The sequence below is a fragment of the Cuculus canorus genome, chromosome 2, assembly GCF_017976375.1.
Source record: "Cuculus canorus isolate bCucCan1 chromosome 2, bCucCan1.pri, whole genome shotgun sequence".
In the NCBI taxonomy this organism is placed as follows: Eukaryota; Metazoa; Chordata; class Aves; order Cuculiformes; family Cuculidae; genus Cuculus; species Cuculus canorus.
In genome coordinates this window covers 5906186-5925767 of record NC_071402.1, presented here as the reverse complement: position 1 = coordinate 5925767, position 19582 = coordinate 5906186, and the positions used below count along the sequence as shown (strand labels likewise).

General features: G+C 39.6%; 1 protein-coding gene across 3 annotated transcripts in view; it reads right to left on the bottom strand.

Moving 5' to 3' along the window:
- TRAPPC9 (trafficking protein particle complex subunit 9) overlaps positions 1-19582 on the bottom strand; it is a 536040-nt gene that overhangs the window by 497605 nt on the left and 18853 nt on the right. For 2 of the 3 annotated variants that reach the window (XM_054059308.1, XM_054059309.1), the window contains exons 5-9: positions 14418-14444; positions 12959-13080; positions 10566-10691; positions 4385-4601; positions 1406-1549 (exon numbers count right to left, since the gene is read on the bottom strand). In XM_054059308.1, the coding sequence (XP_053915283.1) occupies positions 1406-1549; positions 4385-4601; positions 10566-10691; positions 12959-13080; positions 14418-14444 (636 nt within the window). The remainder of the gene's footprint in view (positions 1-1405; positions 1550-4384; positions 4602-10565; positions 10692-12958; positions 13081-14417; positions 14445-19582) is intronic. The other variant, XM_054059310.1, reaches the window with a different exon arrangement.

The following is a 19582-nucleotide window of genomic DNA, read 5'->3' as shown; positions in this document are numbered from 1 at the left end:
GATTCTGAAGGGCTTGTTAACATTAAAATATAATGGCATAAGATTAGAAAGCTTTCATGCAGATTTTGGTACCCCTTTTTGCTAAGAAGAAGTCTGCATTTTACATATTTATGTAACTAAACAGCTTAATTTTAAATCAGACTCTTAGCTTCAATGTTGTTAAAATAGTGACTGACATCTCCTATTTACTTGATGATACTTTTTATTCGGATTCCCCAGGCTGCAGGGTTGGGAATTGTAATTCAAGCAAACACAAACAATAGTGGTATTTAAAATAATTATCAAGTGTCATTAAATTAAAATATAAGACAATTTTGGTTCAAACACAAACCAGTTTTGACTACACATTTGTGTTCCGTGAATAGAAGCCTGAGTTTCTAATTAATAGATCTTTCGTTATAACTACTGCATCTCATTTTCAGAACTTCTACTCAAAGCAATGAAGAAATCATTTTTTTTCTGTTCTCTGAAGCCCCAGTATTTCAATTTCCACTGAAGTAATAAAGAAATAGAATTAGATTAACAAAGTAGAACAATGGAATATTCCTTTTCTGCGTCTAGAGGCAGCTAATCCTGAGACAAAAGGGATTAGAATATCAAGCTCCAGTGTCAAATGTTTAGCTAGTATAACTTTCTTTTGGCTCAGAGTTTTCACTTCTATTTCTTCTGTTTTTAAAGATGACTTGCAAGCTGCATGAATTTTAAAAACAAGTGTGGGATTTAACATAAATTATCAATTACAAGCTTTAAAAGTAAGAGGTTTATTCAATTTAACAAAAAAAAAAAATAAATTCAGGTAAAAAAACAGTTTTAAAAAGGGTGACCTTTCCTCCACCCGGTAACCAGTAACTTGGCAACTTCCCATACAGCACAGAAAAATAATAACATCTTAGCATTCGTGAACTCCCATATTACTGTATTAATTCAGTTTCTTAATTAAGCCTTTAATTGGTTAAGAAAACTACAAGTTTCAGTTGTGTGATTATCAGAGAAGAATATCAAGTACAACACTTCAAAAGTTCATACTGTAAGGGAAGCAGTTCACAGACTCAAAATAGTGAGAAGCATAACCTTATGCATTCAAATCATCTCACTTTCGTCCTTTACTACTAGCCATGGTTGAAGGGGTTTTGTTAGCTTATTTTTTCAGGTATTCTGATGTTTTAAGAAGAACTATAAATTTAAAGTAATTTTTAATTGCCAGGCTGAGAGAGTTGGGGTTGTTCAGCCTGGAGAAGGGAAGGGTCAGGGAGACCTTATAACAGCCTTCCAGTACTTCAAGGGAGCTACAGGAAAGCTGGGGAGGGACTTTTTACAAGGGCGTGTAGTGATACGACCAAAACCATTGTACGATTTGACTGTAGACAAGAATAAAGTGCAACTATCATTCTTTTTAAAATGATACCTTGATCAGAAAGAAAATCCAGCATGGTCTGGAGAAGGAAAGAAAGGTGCCTGACACAGAGAGCAGGATTGCCCATCCTTCTGGAAGCGTACACTAGTTCGTGAAGCAAACGCATCTGTACTGCTGCCCATCCTCTATGAGTTCCTAGAAAGGAAGCAGTCATTTAATACTTATAAAGCTACATGTCATCACAAGACAATTGGTTTTGGTTCTCTTTATATACTAAACAATCATTTAATTACACCTATGAAAATAACCCAATGGAACAAAGAATTACAAAATCTTGTACTCAAAACAAAAGGAAAATGAGGATCTTTGAGTTTGCTTGAATATTTAAATGTGGAAGCTTTTATATGCTTGTCTATCAACTAATTAATTTATCATTAGAATTCAGAAAACAAAGTTACACTTGCCATAAAGTAAAAACAAAACAATGCACAAAACCTTTAAAGTTTTCATTTTTTTTAATTCTCTGAACAAAAGATTTCATACAGCAACTTGATTTTTAGCCAAATCAAGTACCTCTTAACTCTCTTTCCAGAACAAGCAAAAGATATTTTCTCTCAATGCTTTCCTGACTGTTAAAAGTCAGTATAAAGCAATAAAACTGCAGGACATGAGGCACATTTCCTGATTTCCAGTCTTTAAAAACTAAGTTTCAGACTATTAATTATTTCATCTTTGCAGAGTATCTACGGTAACAATGAATAGATCATCTTAATGTAACCTTTCTTTCAAATATATAACATGCAGTACTCTTCATGAAATTTAACCTGCTTTTAGTACCAAGGAAGCACAATAATTTTTAAATAACAGATATTCCAAGATCTGCAATAATTCATATACTTCTACACAGCCTTCCTTCTATTATTCCCCTTCAGTATTTGGAAAACTTTTCAAGGGTTTTTATTTCACACATGAGAGTCTCATTATTCTTCCTGTGTGAAATGCTGTTCTTATCAAGTACAGGAATCTTTCCATATGTCTCTGAAACAGCCATTTTAGGGGTAAAATCTAACAAAGTAGAACCACAGAATGGTTTGGGTTGGAAGGGACCTTAAAAATCATCTAATTCGAACTTCCCTGCCAAGGGCAGTGACACCTCCCACTAGAACAGGTTGCTGAAAGCCTCATCCAACCTGGGCTTGAACACCTCCAGGGATGCGGCAGACACAACTTCTCTGGGCAATCTCAGTGGTGCCTCACCACCCATACAGCAAAAAAATTCCTCCTAATATCTAATCTAAATCTCCCGTCTTTCAGCTTAAAATCGTTCCCCCTCATGCTATCCCTGCAACCCCTGATAAAGAGCTCCTCCACAGCTTTCCTATAGGCACGCTTTAAGTAGCGGGAGGTTGCTATAAGTTCTCCCCGCAAGCTTCTCTTCTCTAGTCTGAACAACCTCAATTCTCTTTGCTAGGAACCAAAAATAAGCTGCTTGGGAACCCTTTTTGAGTAAATCTTTCTATGTAACCCAAAAACTTGCGTTATTTTTTCATAGCAGCATTTTTGGGGACCATTCACTAACTGTTGTAGCTGCAGGAGGGGAGCAGGGAGCAAAGGACTGAGCATGGATCGATGGAAAGCAGGTGGCCTTCACCAGTTTGGAATCTCTGAAATGGTTTAACCTACGAAAGAATGGCAGCTGGAGGATTCCTCTCCCTCTTGTAAGAGTACTGTCCATTGTTGAGATTCTGGCTTGAAGTTTTTGGTGAGTTCAGTTGTTTCTGTATTTGTTAGCTCACTTAGCGCCGTTATCGTCCATCGCTCTCTAGTCAGTGCAATCAATGGAGAATAAGGAGATACTGAACTAACCAACCACTACGTGTTTGTTTTCCTGGCTATCCTAGTTGCATTTGTGATTTCTGTTGATGAAGCAGGCGTATAGACAAGCCACTATATATTTGATATGAGCATGCTTAGGGGTGTTTTTTTTAAGAACTGATGATTTTAGCAGTTACTAAAAGGAATGATGTGTGAGAGGAGGCAGAAAACGCCAAGCAACCTGAGCAACCTGATCCAGTGCAAGGTGTCCCAGCCCATGGCAGGGGGGGTGGAACTGGATGGGCATTAAGGTCCCTTCCATGCCAAACCACTCAGTGATTCTTTTCTATGATATTAGCCGTCTCTTCCTTATTATAAGGCAAAATGCAGCAGAGCATAATCAAGTAAAAAGGACTTTTAAAATTATTACTTCATATACAGCTTCAACATTGATAAAATCATTGAAACATGACTTACCTAAAGAAGAGCAGCTACCAGCACATGACTAGCAGAAAGTGAACACAGTATTTAACAGCTACAAGAATTTGCACGTGTTCTTAAGGACTGTCTTTCATTTGTTTTTTTAGCAAATGTAATAAAAGAGTAATTGAAATGATATACAGCACCTAAAAACTGTTGAAATGTCTTAATCAAATGTTATTCTTACCAGTAACAACACTTTGATGTAATTCGTGGCAAAATGTGATATATTTGACCCTACTGATATGGGTACAATTACATGAAATGTGTGTCTACATACAAAAATACGTAAAAGAATCTTTCATTCTCTTATCAAAAGATCAAACAGTAAAAAATACCAAAAGAAATACAATTTCTGATACATAAGTTGAAGGCACTTTAATTGAATAAATACTCAAAAATAAAATATGACCTTATTTGTACTAAGTGTATATGCAAAATCAACAAAACTTTCTTGAAGGAGCAGAAATGAAGCTTTCATAAACAGAACAATTATTTGCTGCCGACAGAGGAATACAGCAACACATTCAGCAATGGCTCATAGAAATTTGAAATTACTGAAGGCAACATTAAGAAAAAGTGAAGGTAAAGTGTTAAAGAACGCTGCATTTGTTGTAATCAGTTTCAGCAAGGTAAGTTATTTTAGTTTAACTTGAAATCACACAAGGAAATTCATTACAGAAAGCCAGCTGAGCAACCTACAGTGATAATCCATGCTTTCCCAGAGCCCCTTACCTTGGCTGAAATCTTTAGGATCCAATGATAAGCTATAGCCAGGGAGAGTTTCCAAAAGCAATTTGTAGCAGGCCCTCCACCCTGGTTCTGGGATGCTGGGTGCAGCGCACTGCATGGCTGCTATACGCTTGAAAAAAGCAGACTTTCGGTGAAAACCAATGCGTTCATACAGCTCAGAAAGAATGCTGTAACGCTGGATTTTTTCTTCTTCTGAAAGCTGAAATTTAAACAGAAAAGAGAGAAAGATTGGTTTTAATCAACATTTTCAAGTATGTATCTGAATTTTAAAGAAAAAGATCAAGGGGGGAAAATGTAGTAGACATCTCTCCAATGCTACAGACTTTTGCATAAAGCCAGTCATGACAGTTTCTACTATCAGAAATCACAGAAGCATAGAATGGTTTGGGTTGCAAGGACCTTAAAGATCATCCAGTTCCAAACCACCTGCCATGGGCAGGAACTCCTCCCATGGGATCAGGTTGCTCAAAGCTTCATCCAACCTGGCCTTGAACACTTCCAGGGATGGCTATCCATGACTTCTCTGGGCAACTTGTGCCAGTGCCTCACCACCCTCACAGTAACAAATTTCTTCCTCATATCTAAGGGAAACTTAAGCTTGCTTCAAGCTAAGAAAAGCAGCAAAGATAGAGTTCACTGGCAACTTTATTTGTCAGTACTAGCGAGTAAACAGTCAAAATATGCATTAACATCTCCACATCAAAGATATTAAATATGATATTCATGTGTATAATAAAAACGCAAAAACATACCATGTCCAAAATCTACTGATTTACCAAGTTAAACATTTTCATCTCTTTAAGATTAAATCTAATTCTTAATCTTGAAATCTTAGGCTATGTAAGCAAAGAAACTACTGTCTCAATTTTTACATGTCTCCGATTTTGTAAACCACAACATTCTATTTCCATCATGCTATGGATACACACACTGCCAACTAGTGAGAAAGAATTCAGTGAAAGGTTAAGCCCCATCAGGCCCGAAGTTAAAACAAACTGGATGAATAACTACCAATGTGTGCCTCTTTAGCTTATCAATACAGTGGCGCAAGTCCCAAGGAGCCATTCTTCCCCTTCTGCTTGGAATGACAACCTTGTGTTGAAATCAGACAACCAAGAAGAAACTGCCTCAGAAGCTCTGGAAGCTACCAGCTACTTGAAGTCTACATCGCAAGAACAAGCACTGCTGGGTTCTGCAAGTGAACCAATGCTGACACCTACTGCACAACACTCAGCATGAGCAAACAAAAGCAACATAAAATAATTTAAATGGCTTTAAAGCTGCTAACACATTTTGCAAAGGCGTTTGAAATGACAAACTTCATACAAAAATAGTCCTAAAGTACAGAAACAGCATTTCTGCTACTCATCCTTCAAATCTGAAAGTATCAATCCGTGGAATCCAAACATTTAAGTTCAGATACTGAGAGCCTTGGAAAGTCAAAAGAAGATGAGAGCCACACTGGCTAACTTCTACAGAAATAGTTAGGTCTTAGAAATGATGCTTCAAAACATCTTTCAGCCACTTACAGCCTAATATAATAACCAAAAAGAGGTCTTTTCTAAAAATTTGCTCCTAATTTTGGACATAGGGATATGAGAGATGGCACAGAAGCCTGGAGATTTCAGAAGGGACCATGATCTTAATTCAAATCTTTGAATTTCCCCTGAGGAATAGGATGCCATCCAGTGGGACCTTGACAAGCTGGAGAAGTGGGCTTGTGAAAACCTCATGAGGTTCAACAAGGCCAAGTGCAAGGTCCTGCACGTCTGTCAGGGCATCCCACATTATCAGTCCAGGCTGGGGGATAAAGATATTGAGAGCAGCCCTGCTGAGAAGGACCTAGGAGTCCTGGTGGATGAGAAGCTGGACATCAGTCAGCAATGTGCGCTTGCAGCCCAGAAGGCCAACCATATCTTGGGCTGCATCAAAAGAAGCATGGCCAGCAGGGCAAGGGAGGAGGTTTAGCTCCTCTACTCTACCCTAGTGAGACCACATCTAGGGTATTGTGCCCAGCTCTGGAGCCCTCAACACAGGAAAGACATGCACCCAAAACGATCAAAGGCCTGGAACACCTCCACCTGAAGACAGGCTGAGAGAGTTGGGCTTGTTCAGCTTGGAGAAGACTCCAGGGAGACCTTATTGCAGCCTTTCAATACTTAAAGGGGGCTTACAGGAAAAATAGGGAAAAAATTTTTAGCAGGGCTTGTAGCAATAGGACAAGGGGTAACATTTTTAAACTAAAAGAGAAGAAGTTTAGACTAGGTATCAGAAAGAAAGTCTTTTTGCTGAGGATGGTGAAACACTGGCACAGGTTCCCCAGAGAGATGGTGGATGCCCCACCCCTGGAAACATTCAAGGTCAGGTTGGATGGGGCTCTGAGCAACCTGATCTGGTTGAAGATGTCCCTGATCATTGCTGGGGGGTTAGACTGGGTGACCTTCATGGTCCCTCCCAAGCTAAACTTCTCTGTGATCACTCACTAATAATTGGTACAACTATGAAAGAGGCAATAGATTCTCATAAAGTTTTATTTTTACCATATCTGATTAAGTTTCTAACACTGCCCCCTACCTTGTAGCTTAACGATTGCCCACAAAGTTACTCAAATATTTTCTGCAATTGCAGGGAACTGTTTTTTCATCCCCATAGACAGTAAAATTGCATCTTCCCTCAGCACAAGTACTTACATGTTACCACCCAGGGATTTAAAAGGAAAAGAATCAACCCCGCAGACACTCCAAGCACTTAACTCCAGGAAGACCACAGCAAGCAATCCACAGACCATTAGCGTAGCACTCACAAACATCTCTCCTGACTTTACAAAGTTATAAAAGCATAAGGCCTATAAAGTGGCTGCAAAACAGCCAACACATGAAGAACAGCATCTTTTCCATCTGGGTTATTTTCATTTAACTATTTTAAGAAACCAAGTTAGAAATTGCTCCTGCAAGGACTGTAGTTCACGCGCTATCCAAGCAACTGAGCTAGTTTTTTCACAGGCTAGTTCTAAGACCAGCTTTCAAGACAGCAGCTTTTTATTTGTTTTTTTTTTATTATTATTATTCCTTACTATATTCAAATTCCATGAACTCACTTTCTTTGTAACTAAGTGTTACAATTTCTTCCTCATAACTGGATGGAAAGATAAGTCTGCAGCTCTCCTATAATCAGAAAACACCGATTACATCACATTACTAGACTAAGATTAGGTAAGAGATTTAATATATGGAAAGAAACTAGTTTTCCTGCTTATCAAAGGCACACGTTCTATCCTCTGAAGTGTTTTTTCTCCTGTCAAATATCACTTGTGCTGACGTTCCATATGGGCCTATAGGAAAGATGAGGACAGACTTTTATATCAAGGCCTGGAGTAATGGTTTTAAACTGAGCAAGGGCAGATTTAAGCTAGTTATAAGGAAGAAATTTTTCACAATGAGGGTGGCACAGGTTACCCAGGGAGTTAGTGGAGGCCGCATCCCTGGAAATATTCAAGGTTAAGTTGGATGGGGCTCTGAACAACCTGATCTGGTTGAAGATGTCTCTGCTCACTGGACAGCCTTCATTGTCCTTTCCAACCCAAACCCTGCTGTGATTCTATCCCACTGCAAGAGGCAAACACCATCCCACAGTATGTTTCTCAAACCTATCACAGGGTGACTTCTCCTTTGAGTTAGTCTGAATTAAAACTATTACCTGCATCCATGCTATACACAGTAACTCTTGAAGAGCCGCAAATATAATCCTTAGCCATACCTCTCCTTATGGACAATACATTCCCCAGCACTGGGAAGACCATATTACTCCTATTCCTCATAATAAAGCTGTCTAGAAACACTTCCACCCGAGAAAATGACAAAACAGTAGATGTGCAGTCATGAGCTCAATGAATGCCATCCTTGATTGAAATCAGGAAAAGTAAACAATGGTTCACAGCACAGCAGTAGGCCCCAATGCAAAAAAAAAAAAAAAAAAAAAAAACCAATACTGTCAAGATGTTGAGGACTTTTTTTTAAAGCAAACATATGCTGAACTTCTACAGTGACAAAATTATAATAGCAGATGTAATGAACAAGGGCTGGAGCACCTTTGCTATGAGGACAGGCTAAGAGAGTTGGAGTTGTTCAGCCTGGAGAAGAAAAGGCTCCGGGGTGACCTTACATCAGCCTTTCATTACATGCAGGAGATTACAAGAAAGCTGGGGACGGGCTTTTTACACGGGCGTGTAGTGACAGGACGAGTAAGAATGTCTTTAAATTGAAAGGGGGAAGATTTAGATTAGACATTAGGAAGAAATTCTTCACGATGAGGGTGGTGAGGCACTGGCACAGGCTGCCCAGGGAAGCTGTGGATGCACCCTCCACGGAAGTGTTCAAGGCCAGGTTGGATGGAGCATTGAGCAGACTAGTATAGTGGGAGGTGTTCCGATTCTAGTGATTCTATTAGGTATACAAAGTTCAGCAGAAGATTCAGTGGAATAGATCCATCCCAAACTATTAGTATTACTTAAAGAAAAATTAAAAGTATCCGTGAATACCAGTATCACTTGAGAAGAAAAATGATCATGCTCCTTAGTATCCACTTTAACACATCTACTGCGTACCATCATCATCCAGTTTGACCTCCCACGTTGTGCAAACAATGGAGTTAGACTCAGTGATATAGAATCACCTTACAACAGCCCAGGCTGGAAGGGACTTCGAAAAAGCCTGTGGTCCAACTTCTTGTGGGAAAGAGAACCTAGATGAGATCATCTAGCACCCTGCCCAGTAGCATCTTTAAAACCTAGAGCAAGGTGGACTCCACCACATCCCTGGGAAGGTTGTTGCAGGGAATGATTGTTCTTACTGAATTTTTTCTCTTTTTCTTATACTGCAATGAAACCTCCCCCAGTGCAACTTGTAGCCATTGCCTTTTGTGTCCTCCATGTGGCTCCTTATGAGGAGTAATTAGGTAACACTTAGGTAAAACTTACCAGCTAGTTAAATGATAATATACTTAGCCATTCAATAAATCTTTATTTTTTTCCTCTAATACTAACTGGAAGTTGCTACATCAGTGGTGCCAGGGAAGAGAAGGGGGCAATTCACTGTTTCAGTACAGGCTGGGGGACAACATGATTCAGAGCAGCCCTGTGGAGAAGGACTTGGAGGTGCTCATTGATGAGAAGCTCAACATGAGCCAGAAATGTGCACTTGCAGCCCAGAAGGCCAACTGTATTCTGGGCTGCATCAAAAGAAGCGTTGTTCTACGGCAGTACTGAGTATTTTTCTCACAGCTCCAAATACTGACTTTCTCCTCTGAATTCCTTTCTGATTTGGCCTAACCAAGTTTTCACACTACACAACAAAAACGCAATTGATTAACAACGCTACTCAGGCTCTTAAGCTCACTTTGCAACAGGCCAGAGTTTCACTGAATGAGATACAATCGAGAAAAAAGAAAAATCCTCGCAGATCCATCCCCAGCAGCTATTTTCCCCGAGTACAGCATCACAATAGGACAACAACAGGATTTGTTTTCTTCACAAGGGAGAAAAATGAAGAGAGTCTCTAATCTCAGACTAAGTCCTCATGTTTTCAGAAGAACTCTGAATACCTTTTAAACCAGACTCATATATGTGAAAACCCTTAGAAGTCAAGTCCTAGTGAGAAGGAATGTAGTGACACAAAAAAGAAACTGGAACGTCTGAAATCTAAGTAACATTCACACTTCACTTTCACTCTTAAATGAGAATGGAAAATCTTTAAGAGAGTTGGGGTTGTTCAGCCTGGAGAAGAGAAGTCTCTGTGGAGATCTTAGAGCAGCCTTCCAGTACTTAGAGGGAGGGGGTCTACAGGGAAGCTAGGGAGGGGCTCTTTATCAGAGTACAGCAACAGGATGAGGGGTAATGGTTTTAAGCTGGAAGAGGGTAGATTTAGATGAGATATTACGAAAAAAATCTGCATTGTAAGAGTGATGAGGCACTGGCATCAGTTGCCCAGAGAAATCATGGATGTCCCATCCCTGGAAGTGCTCCAGGCCAGATTAGATGAGGCTTTGAGCAACCTAATCCAGTGGAAGGTGTCTCTGCCCACGGCAGTGGGGTTGGAACTGGATGATCTTTAAGGTCCCTTCCAACCCAAACCATTCTACAATTCTATAACAGAACTTTTACACTAACCTGACGAAGGTTGATATAAACAGCATTCTGAAGAAACTCGGAGGCTTCCATGCTCCTTTTCTGGATTGCAAGGACTCTCACTGCCTTCACACAGGCTTCCAGTTCAATCACACCAGCATTCTTGTACTTAAAGAAAAAGAAAATTAAAATAATATTGAAGTATCATACCTGTAAGACCTGATAAGTATTTCTGCTCATATAAATCATTTGTCACATCTTCTAAACCAGTGATTCCTTCACGCTAGTGACTATTCTGTTAAATTATCAACATATGCCGAAGGGAACATTAAGACGTCATCTAAAATGTTATTATGCAAAACAACAATTTTCAGGCTCTCCACTCACATCTCTTATTCTGAGACAAAGCGCAGTTTGGTCTGAGAGTTCAGAGGAGGAGAAAAGTTGGGAATATTAGTATCATTTTGGTTAACTTCATATATATCGTGGGTGGTGTGTCTGCAATAAAGAGACTGCAATAGGCATGTAAGCAAAAAGGTCAGTTTTACAGTAATTCTCCACCACCTAACATTGTTCTATTACGATAAACGAAAAATTAATTTTGCCTTTTCTACTTCTCACAAAATACGTTATCTAGCACAAGAAGCTGTAGCAACAGAACTTTAGTTTTAATGCATCAGATTTCTCTTTAACTAAAACAGTATGACTGAGGAGAAGTGAATTACAAACCATTCTGAGTTTTCTAATATCTATTTACGAAACGTTTTCTGCAAATGATGGTTTCGGTTACATTATTCAGCTTGCTGAAGAAAGGCAGGAGGCGACATAGATGCGCACTGATCTGTTCCAGCTCAGACATCAGACAGGCAATTTTCTAGAAAAGCATTCTGACCTTGTTATTTCCTCAAACAATACGGATATTGGATATTTGAGTCAGCCTGTCTCTTGCTGAAGTTAAACTCAGGTATTTATCATCAGGCATCAGCACAGGCTGCCCAGAGAGGTGGTGGAGTCACCTTCCCTTGAAGTACTTAAAAGACAGGTGGATGGGATGCTCAGGGATTTAGTTTGGTAGTGGACAGGTATGGCTGGACTCTAATGATCTCAAAAGTCTTTTCCAATGAAGGGACCCTGTGATTCTATGTTTGAAATCTAATGGGGGAAATTAGGCTCGTGACGTGACTGATTGTGACATGATGGGGATTGTGACATGACTGTGATTGTGACTGCGACATGATGGTGACTGTGACGTGATTGTGATGCAACTGTGATCGTGACATGACTATGACATGACTACGACATGACTGCAACGGTGATTGTGACTGCAACTGCGATTGCGACATGATGGTGATGCAACAGTGACTGCAACGTGACGGTGACTGTGACATGACTGTGACTGCGACTGTGATTGTGACTGTGACAGTGACTTTGACATGATGGTGACTGTGGTGTGATGGTGATTGTGATGTGACTGTGATGCGACTATGATTGTGACTGTGATTGTGACGTGACTGTGATGCAACTATGATTGTGACGTGACTGTGATGGTGATCGTGACATGATTGTGATTATGACATGACTGACACGATGGTGATTGCGACATCATGGTGACGTGACTGTGATTGTGATGTGACTGTGACATAACGGTGACAGCGAGATGACGGTGATTGTGACATGAGGGTGACGTGATTGTGACTGTGACATGACGCTGACTGACATGACTGCAATTGTGACTGCGACTGCGATTGTGATGTGATTGTGATGCAACTGTTATTGTGATGTGACTGCAACGTGACTGTGATTGTGACGTGACTGTGACGTGACGGTGATTGTGACTGCGACTGCGATTTTAACTGCGACTGTGACATGACGGTGACAAACGGTGACTGCGACGCGGTGGTGATTGTGACATGACAGTGACGTGACTGTGATTTTGACAGTGACAGCGACGTGATGGTGATTGCAACATGACTGTGACTGCGACTGCAATGGTGACTGCAACTGTGATGTGCTTGTGACATGATGGTGACGGTGATTGTGACTGTGATGTGATCTATTCTATTCAGTTCCTGGGGTGTATTATGTATGCATTAAGGTCCACAAGCATACCTAGCAGTTAACAAACTTTTAAATACCTAACACTTCTGCTTAGAGTGCTTTAAAGACACAAGACAATTAATCCAAAACTTCCAGGTACTAGCAACCACCGAACAGTTTACTTAGCAGATTGCCATTTTAGGCGTTGTCTTCAACCAAAGTTCTGAGACTCCCAGTCTCTAAACCGAGCACATAGTTCAACAGTAAAAATTATTCTTACTTCTTCTATTAGCACACGTTTTACAAACTTTATTGCGCATGAAGATGCTCGGAAATCAAAACCAGGGCAATTCATTATTCACAAGAATTTCAGTGATGTTTCTCAAAAATAAGATTACCTTGCCGTAGTAAGAAATGGCTTCCTTATATTTATCTATGATGTCTTCAGGGCTGAGGCAATTCTTGGCACGTCCTATCTCAGCACTGGTATCTGCATTTATGCCATTTGAGGTCAGCGCACCTAGAACAGAACAGGGTAATAAATGAGCATATGACCCATGCAAAGAATATTTGCCCTACCTAGAAAGGAATCATGCTCTACCTAGAAAACACCAGTTCTGTTTTACTACGCTATTTTCAAGAGTGAAAATGAAAAATGGATTCAACTGTGAACTGGCAAAAAGTAAATAATCTTTCATGTAGTAAAAAACAATTATATTCATAATCTTTCACATTTATCTGAATATTTAGAGTATGAATACAATATTATACTACTGAAATTAGATTATGACCACAACTGAATATGCAATTTTAATCTCTGAATCTTAAAAACTGTATTTCTAAAACACATCTAAGGAAAAAAAATGTGTAAATTTTTTATAAACTAATTATTAGAAAAGTGACCTTCTTCTCCAATCTTTTTAAACAAATACTTCTCTATTTCTAATTACAGAAAACCAAGTGTTGCATTGTAATAAAGGCCACCAAACCTGAGCCTGCTATATTAAAAAAAAAAAAAAAAAAATCACCTAAGGCTCATACAAAACAGCAAGAAATTGGTTTTCTTTTATAAGAAAGAAGGTGAGAGACAGAAAGATTATTTGCATACATAAAGGATAAGAATCTGAAATAGAAGCTAAGGAAATCCAGAGTATTACAAAGAACATGAAAATTTATTTCTAGAATTTAATTTTATTGCAGAGTTAACATAATGAAAGTGAAAACACACATCAAAGGTTTGGTGAGGCTTTACATCTTTTTAAGTGTTACTTAATCTGTAGGATTATATGCCTAAATTTATATGGTAATTTAGCAGAGGTTTCTCTACTAAGATGGGAAAGAAATCTTTGTGTTTCAGAGCTGGACCTATTGCCCAACAGAGAATTAAAAACTACTGTGAAAAATACTTTCTACTGCTTTTATCTATTCAGAAATACATTATTTTACATGCTCAAATGTTAAAGCAACTTTATTGTATGTTTGTCAACCTTAATATCCCAGGGTTTTTATGGAAGCTAAGTGTAAAATCTTTTGTCAGTGATGACTGAACAAATACCCTGACACTACAAGACTGCACGTGACCATTCAAGTTTGTCGGTTAAAAGGAAATTTAAGACTCCTCACTACCCATGAGAAGAAACAATCTTGATTAGAATTTACAGGGACAGAACCATGGAACTACATAATTTATTTTGTGCCACTTACTCTTCAGTTTCTTTGTTTCCTCAAGTTTTATAGCCAAAAACTGAAGCGTTAGGCATCAGTACTAGTTTCAGCAAGTAACGATCTATACAAATGCAAAACAAATGCAAGTAATAAAAAGAAAAGACTTTGGAAACATGCATGAAAATAATGTACCTGGGTCAATGAGAACTTCTTGTGCCCCTAAAAGGAGGAACAAAAATGATTTTTTTTTCAGCCTCAAATATAGTCAACAAAATAAGTTTGAACAAAACTGTAAGATTTATTAGGATCATCACTGCTGTTTTGAAGGACTACCAGTTGTAATTCAAGTAGTCACCATATGTTAAATCTCATTTTGTTAAGAAACAAATGTACAAATCTCATACTTGCAATGAATTCTAAGACACATCAAGAAGAACTGTAGAATTTTAAGTGCATAGTTTATATCCTTTTTCTCCTTTTTCTTTATTCTTGTTTCAGTTGGCAACTTTCCATCACAATCTGCTCACTATATTTTAGTATCAGGTCCTACAGTGCATAAATCTCCTTGTGGGAGCGCTACACAATACTCTAGAATAACACTTTCACGTAAATATATCCCTTTCATTTGTTGTTAGTTTCACTCTATCAAATAATTTCCTGAATAATTGAGTAATGCCAGCCCAACAAGCCAGACTTTTCACATAAAATAGATGCCAAGAGTATTGCAAAGTTGGATTTTCAGAAATACAATGCCTTGTTGCCCTAAACTTCGATTAAACATGGCAATAAAATGATAAAGATTAAGGGTTAAGCAGTCAAAAACAATTGCTTTATGAGCAAGACAGAACCTCCCTGCAGATGGTTTGCTCAGACTCCAGACTAGCGAAGTAGAGCTGTAGAACGAGATCAGAAAGATACAGCAATGCTTCACTCAGGTGTCCTAACTCTGCTTAAGAAAGAGGAAGGTTCAGTGACAACAGCTTAGAACTTCAAACAAATAAAACACAACAGAGAAACCCAAAACAGCTAGTAAGCTAAACATAAAGTAATCCAAACTTGGTTTATTCAACACATAAAATCATGCAGTCAACAGACCATGGCCAGGATCCTGTCCAACAGGAACCAAGCAACTCAAAATCATAAAATCATATCATAGAATGGGTTTGGGTCAGAAAGGATCTTGAAGATCATCCAGTTCCAAATCCCATGGATTCCAAGTGTCCCATGGCAGGGACACTTTCCACTGAATAAGGTTGCTCAAAGCCTCATCCAACCTGGCCTTGAACAAAATCTGCTTTTAAACTGAAGGCTGCAAAAATGAATCCAGCCTTTCAAGGCAACACAGTCGAAAGCTCTCTCCCTACAAACAAAATGTCTAGGGAATGTGAGAAGTCAGACTTCTTCAAAACATCAAAGCTCCTATTTCATTACCAGCAAGATACTGCAGCCCAAAGGCTCGTGGAAGTGGTTACAGAAGAAACCTGCCTTTGGACCAGGCAAGACTCCACGTCTCTCTGCCTCAGGCAAGTACTTTGAACACAGTGTTATCACAGAACCACAGAACAGTTTGGGTCGGTATGGACCTCAAAGATCATCGAGATCCAACACCCCTGCTGTGAGCAGGAACTTCTTCCACTAGATCAGGTTGCTCAAAGCTTCATCCAGCCTGGCCCCTTCATGGATGGGGCACCCACAACTTCTCTAGGCAACCTCTGCCAGTGCCTCACCACCTCCACAGTGAAGAATTTTTTCCTAATATCTAAACTAAATCTCCCCTCTTTCAGCTTAAAACCGTTACCCTTTGTTGTACCACTGCACTCCCTAATAAAGAGAGATTAACTAATTGTCTTCTGAACGAACTCTGCCTATCAAAAGATTTTCAAAAGAAGTTGAGGGGTGCACCAACAAAAAAAACCAGACAGTATTCTGGAGGTTACAGATAGCTATGAAATAGATTCAGTTCTGCTTACTCAGAAAAAAATACCAACCAAAAACTCCCTTTAACACTGCCGTCTTAAACTCAGGCTCTATATTGTACAAAGAGAGATGATATTAATGCTTCTCTCTCCAGAGGTGTTTTCAAATAAAGCAGAAACCACAACAGTTTTTGAGCAGCCAGGCCATGTGCTACAGCCTAAAAATGCCAAATGGTGGAAGTCACAGGACATTCAACAGAAAGACGATTCTCTTGACTGGGTCTGGGCACAAAGGCAGCACCAAGAAACCCTGTCCTGTCAAGGCTGAATTACAGGCACAAGAAGACGTGCAATTCCAGGCACATAAGGAAGCAATACAGGTAACTATCAAAAGTAGGCATGAATGGAATGGCAGTTCCAAGTGTGACATTTCTTGGTTTGCACAGGATTTGGAAACCTCTTTTGTTTCTGGCATTATCCTACAGAAAGATACACTGGAATTTGTTCCCCAAATTGTATACTGTTTTCACAAAATTAATTGTAGCAAAGGAGATTATAAACAAAGATGCAGTTTGAAAAGATTTTGAATAAAAGGCACTGCAGAGTCAAAAAAAAGGTATTGAAAAGGAACTCTCGGAAAACATTGCAGGAAAAAGCCATCACAATAGCAGCTGTTTGTTGACAAGATTTCAGCAGTTCAGACATTAGGAGATCACATCTACAGTTAGGTAACAATATCTAATGGACCATGACATAACATTTGGATATGGAACTGTTAGAGCAAGTCCAGAGGAGGCCACAAAGATGACCAGAGGGCTGGAGGACCTCCCATACAAGGACAGGCTGAGCGAGTTTGGGTTGTTCAGCCTGGAGATGAGAAGGCTCCAGGGAGGCCTTATAGCAGCCCTCCTGCACTTAAAGGGGGCCTAAAGACCTCTTCATCTGGAAAGGACAGCAAAAAAACTGTAATCATTTTTTCTTCCCACAAAAGTCTTTTGAAAAATCACAGGAAACAAATAGTTTTTTAAAATACGACCGCACCAACAAGTTTTCAAACAGAACTTTGAATTACAAGGCAACTTACATAAAGAAGCAGCAGTAATATACCCAAAATAGATTCTATTCAATTATTCTGATAGCAGTGACTTATTTGTTACCTTTGTTAGTAACAATGACTACCCGTTACGAACAAATTGCAATATCTACTCTTAAATACTTGTTGAAAAGCGCACAAAAGTTAGCATCTCTGTGAAATTAAACTATAATAGCCAACATAAAAGGCACTCATAGGTGATGGGACCAAATGCACAGATTTTAATGACTTTTATTACATAAAAAATAGTAATCTCTCATGAAATAAGGTCACTTTACTATCTCAATTATTTTACTATCACTGAGTATGTCAATATATTCGGCTTGTAATAAAGATAATACAAAGCAAGCATTTACTAGATTGTGACCTACAGATGATTAAAGATGGATAGTTGGGTATTTTTAGATGAAGGAATTCATTTTTATCACATTGCACACAAGACTACTTAAAGGCAGCTTCTGTTTGTTTCAGTGACATGTAAGAACCTAAGTGCAATCATAGAATCACAGAATCTAATAGAATTGTTAAGGCTGGAAAAGACTGCTAAAATCATCCAGTCCAACGCCACCGTGCCTACTAAAACACATCCCAAAGCGCCACATTTTTTGAACACCTCCGGGGATGATGACTCCATTACTTCCATGGGCAGTCTGTTCCAGTACTTCCTCACCCTTTCAGTAAAGAAATTTTCCCTAATACCCAATTTAAACCTCCCCTGGCACAACTTGAGGCCATTTTCTCTTGTCCTATCATTTGTTACTTGGTTGAAGAGACCAAATCCACCTCACTACAACCTCCTTTCAGCTAGTTGTAGAAAGCAATAATGTCGCCTCTCAGCCTCCTCTTCTCCAGGCTGAACAATCCCAGGTCCCTCAGCCACTCCTCGTAACACTTCTTCCCCAGACCCTTCACCAGCCTTGTTGCCTTTCTCCGGACACTCTCCAGCAGCTCAACCTCTTTCCTGTACTGAGGGACCCAAAACTGAACACAGGATTTGATGTGCGGCCTCATCAGCACTCAAAATATATATAGGGGGATGATCACTTCCCTGTTCCTGCTGGCCACGCTGCTTCTGATCCAAGCCAGGATGCTGCTGGCCTTCTTGGCCACCTGGGCACACCACTGGCTCATGTTCAGCCGCTGACAACCAGACAATACGTACATAGAAACAGCAATGTTGGGTTAGATCGCAGGCCTGTCTCGGTTATAATGATCAATACATTTTTTAATCACTACCTTTGGCACAGAGACTTTCAGGAGCCTTAATGTCATGTAGCTACTGTTACGTTATGTGATTAAAGGCTCATCTTCACCAACACAAAGCGGCACAGAGGCACGTGACAGCCAGCTGAACGCCAGTAACATCATCAGAGCAAACAAAGCTGTCTGGGGGTGAAAAACATCAAGTTAAAATGAGAAGCTCTCCACATCACCTTATAGAAAGAGCAGGGGGCTAATATCTATAGGGATATGGAACTCAGTATAGGATACAGAGAAAGAACATTGTGGGATTGTACAAGATTTCTTAAGGGATGTGTAGGGGATGACAGGGAAAAGGAGAGATCAAGGCAGTTTAGGGAATAAATAAGGAAAAATTGAGGGATAAGGGGAGTGTATGTGTGTAGTTCTAAGCATGAACAACTGGAATGGGGCTCTGGGTCTTGGAGGCTTGGAGCTCCAGCTGCCAGAAACTGGTGAGACCTGGCAATCCAGCAGCCAGCTACTGGATAGACCAAGTGACTCAAGCCAGCTGTTAGGTGGATCCATACAACTAATAGGCTTTCATCCTGATCAGCCAGACAGGGAAGCAGAATCAGGCTGTCAGTGTTGTCTGTGTTTGTGTTAGTTCTGTGTTTCCCACCTGTGCTGTTCCATGTGGCCGTGTGTATTTACACTGCATGCGAGTGTGTACACCCATTGGGAACACATGTTTAGCCTCACAACTGGCTGGACCTGGGGACATGGAATTGCATCAGCCTCGCCTCTATCACGCTACCAGATCCAGTAACTCTTCACAAAGAGTTTCACATCACACCTGTAAACTGGATAAAGAATAATTGCTTTCACTTTCTCTTCCATCTGCTAGCTATATTTGATGCTCTCTAGTCAGAAAAAACACTGAACCTCTGATTCTCATCCATCACCTTCCACAATGTTCACTATACTATACAGCACTTTCCTATTTCTTTTCAGCTACCTGTTCTGCAGAACTTTTAGAGTTCCGGGTTATTTAGTTATTCTTTGTACAGAAACCATACAAGACCATCTTTGTTTTCCATCTGCAACCTCCTTCAAGTAGAAAAACAAGAAACAGGGAACAGGAACCCACTTTTGAGTAGGGAAACTGA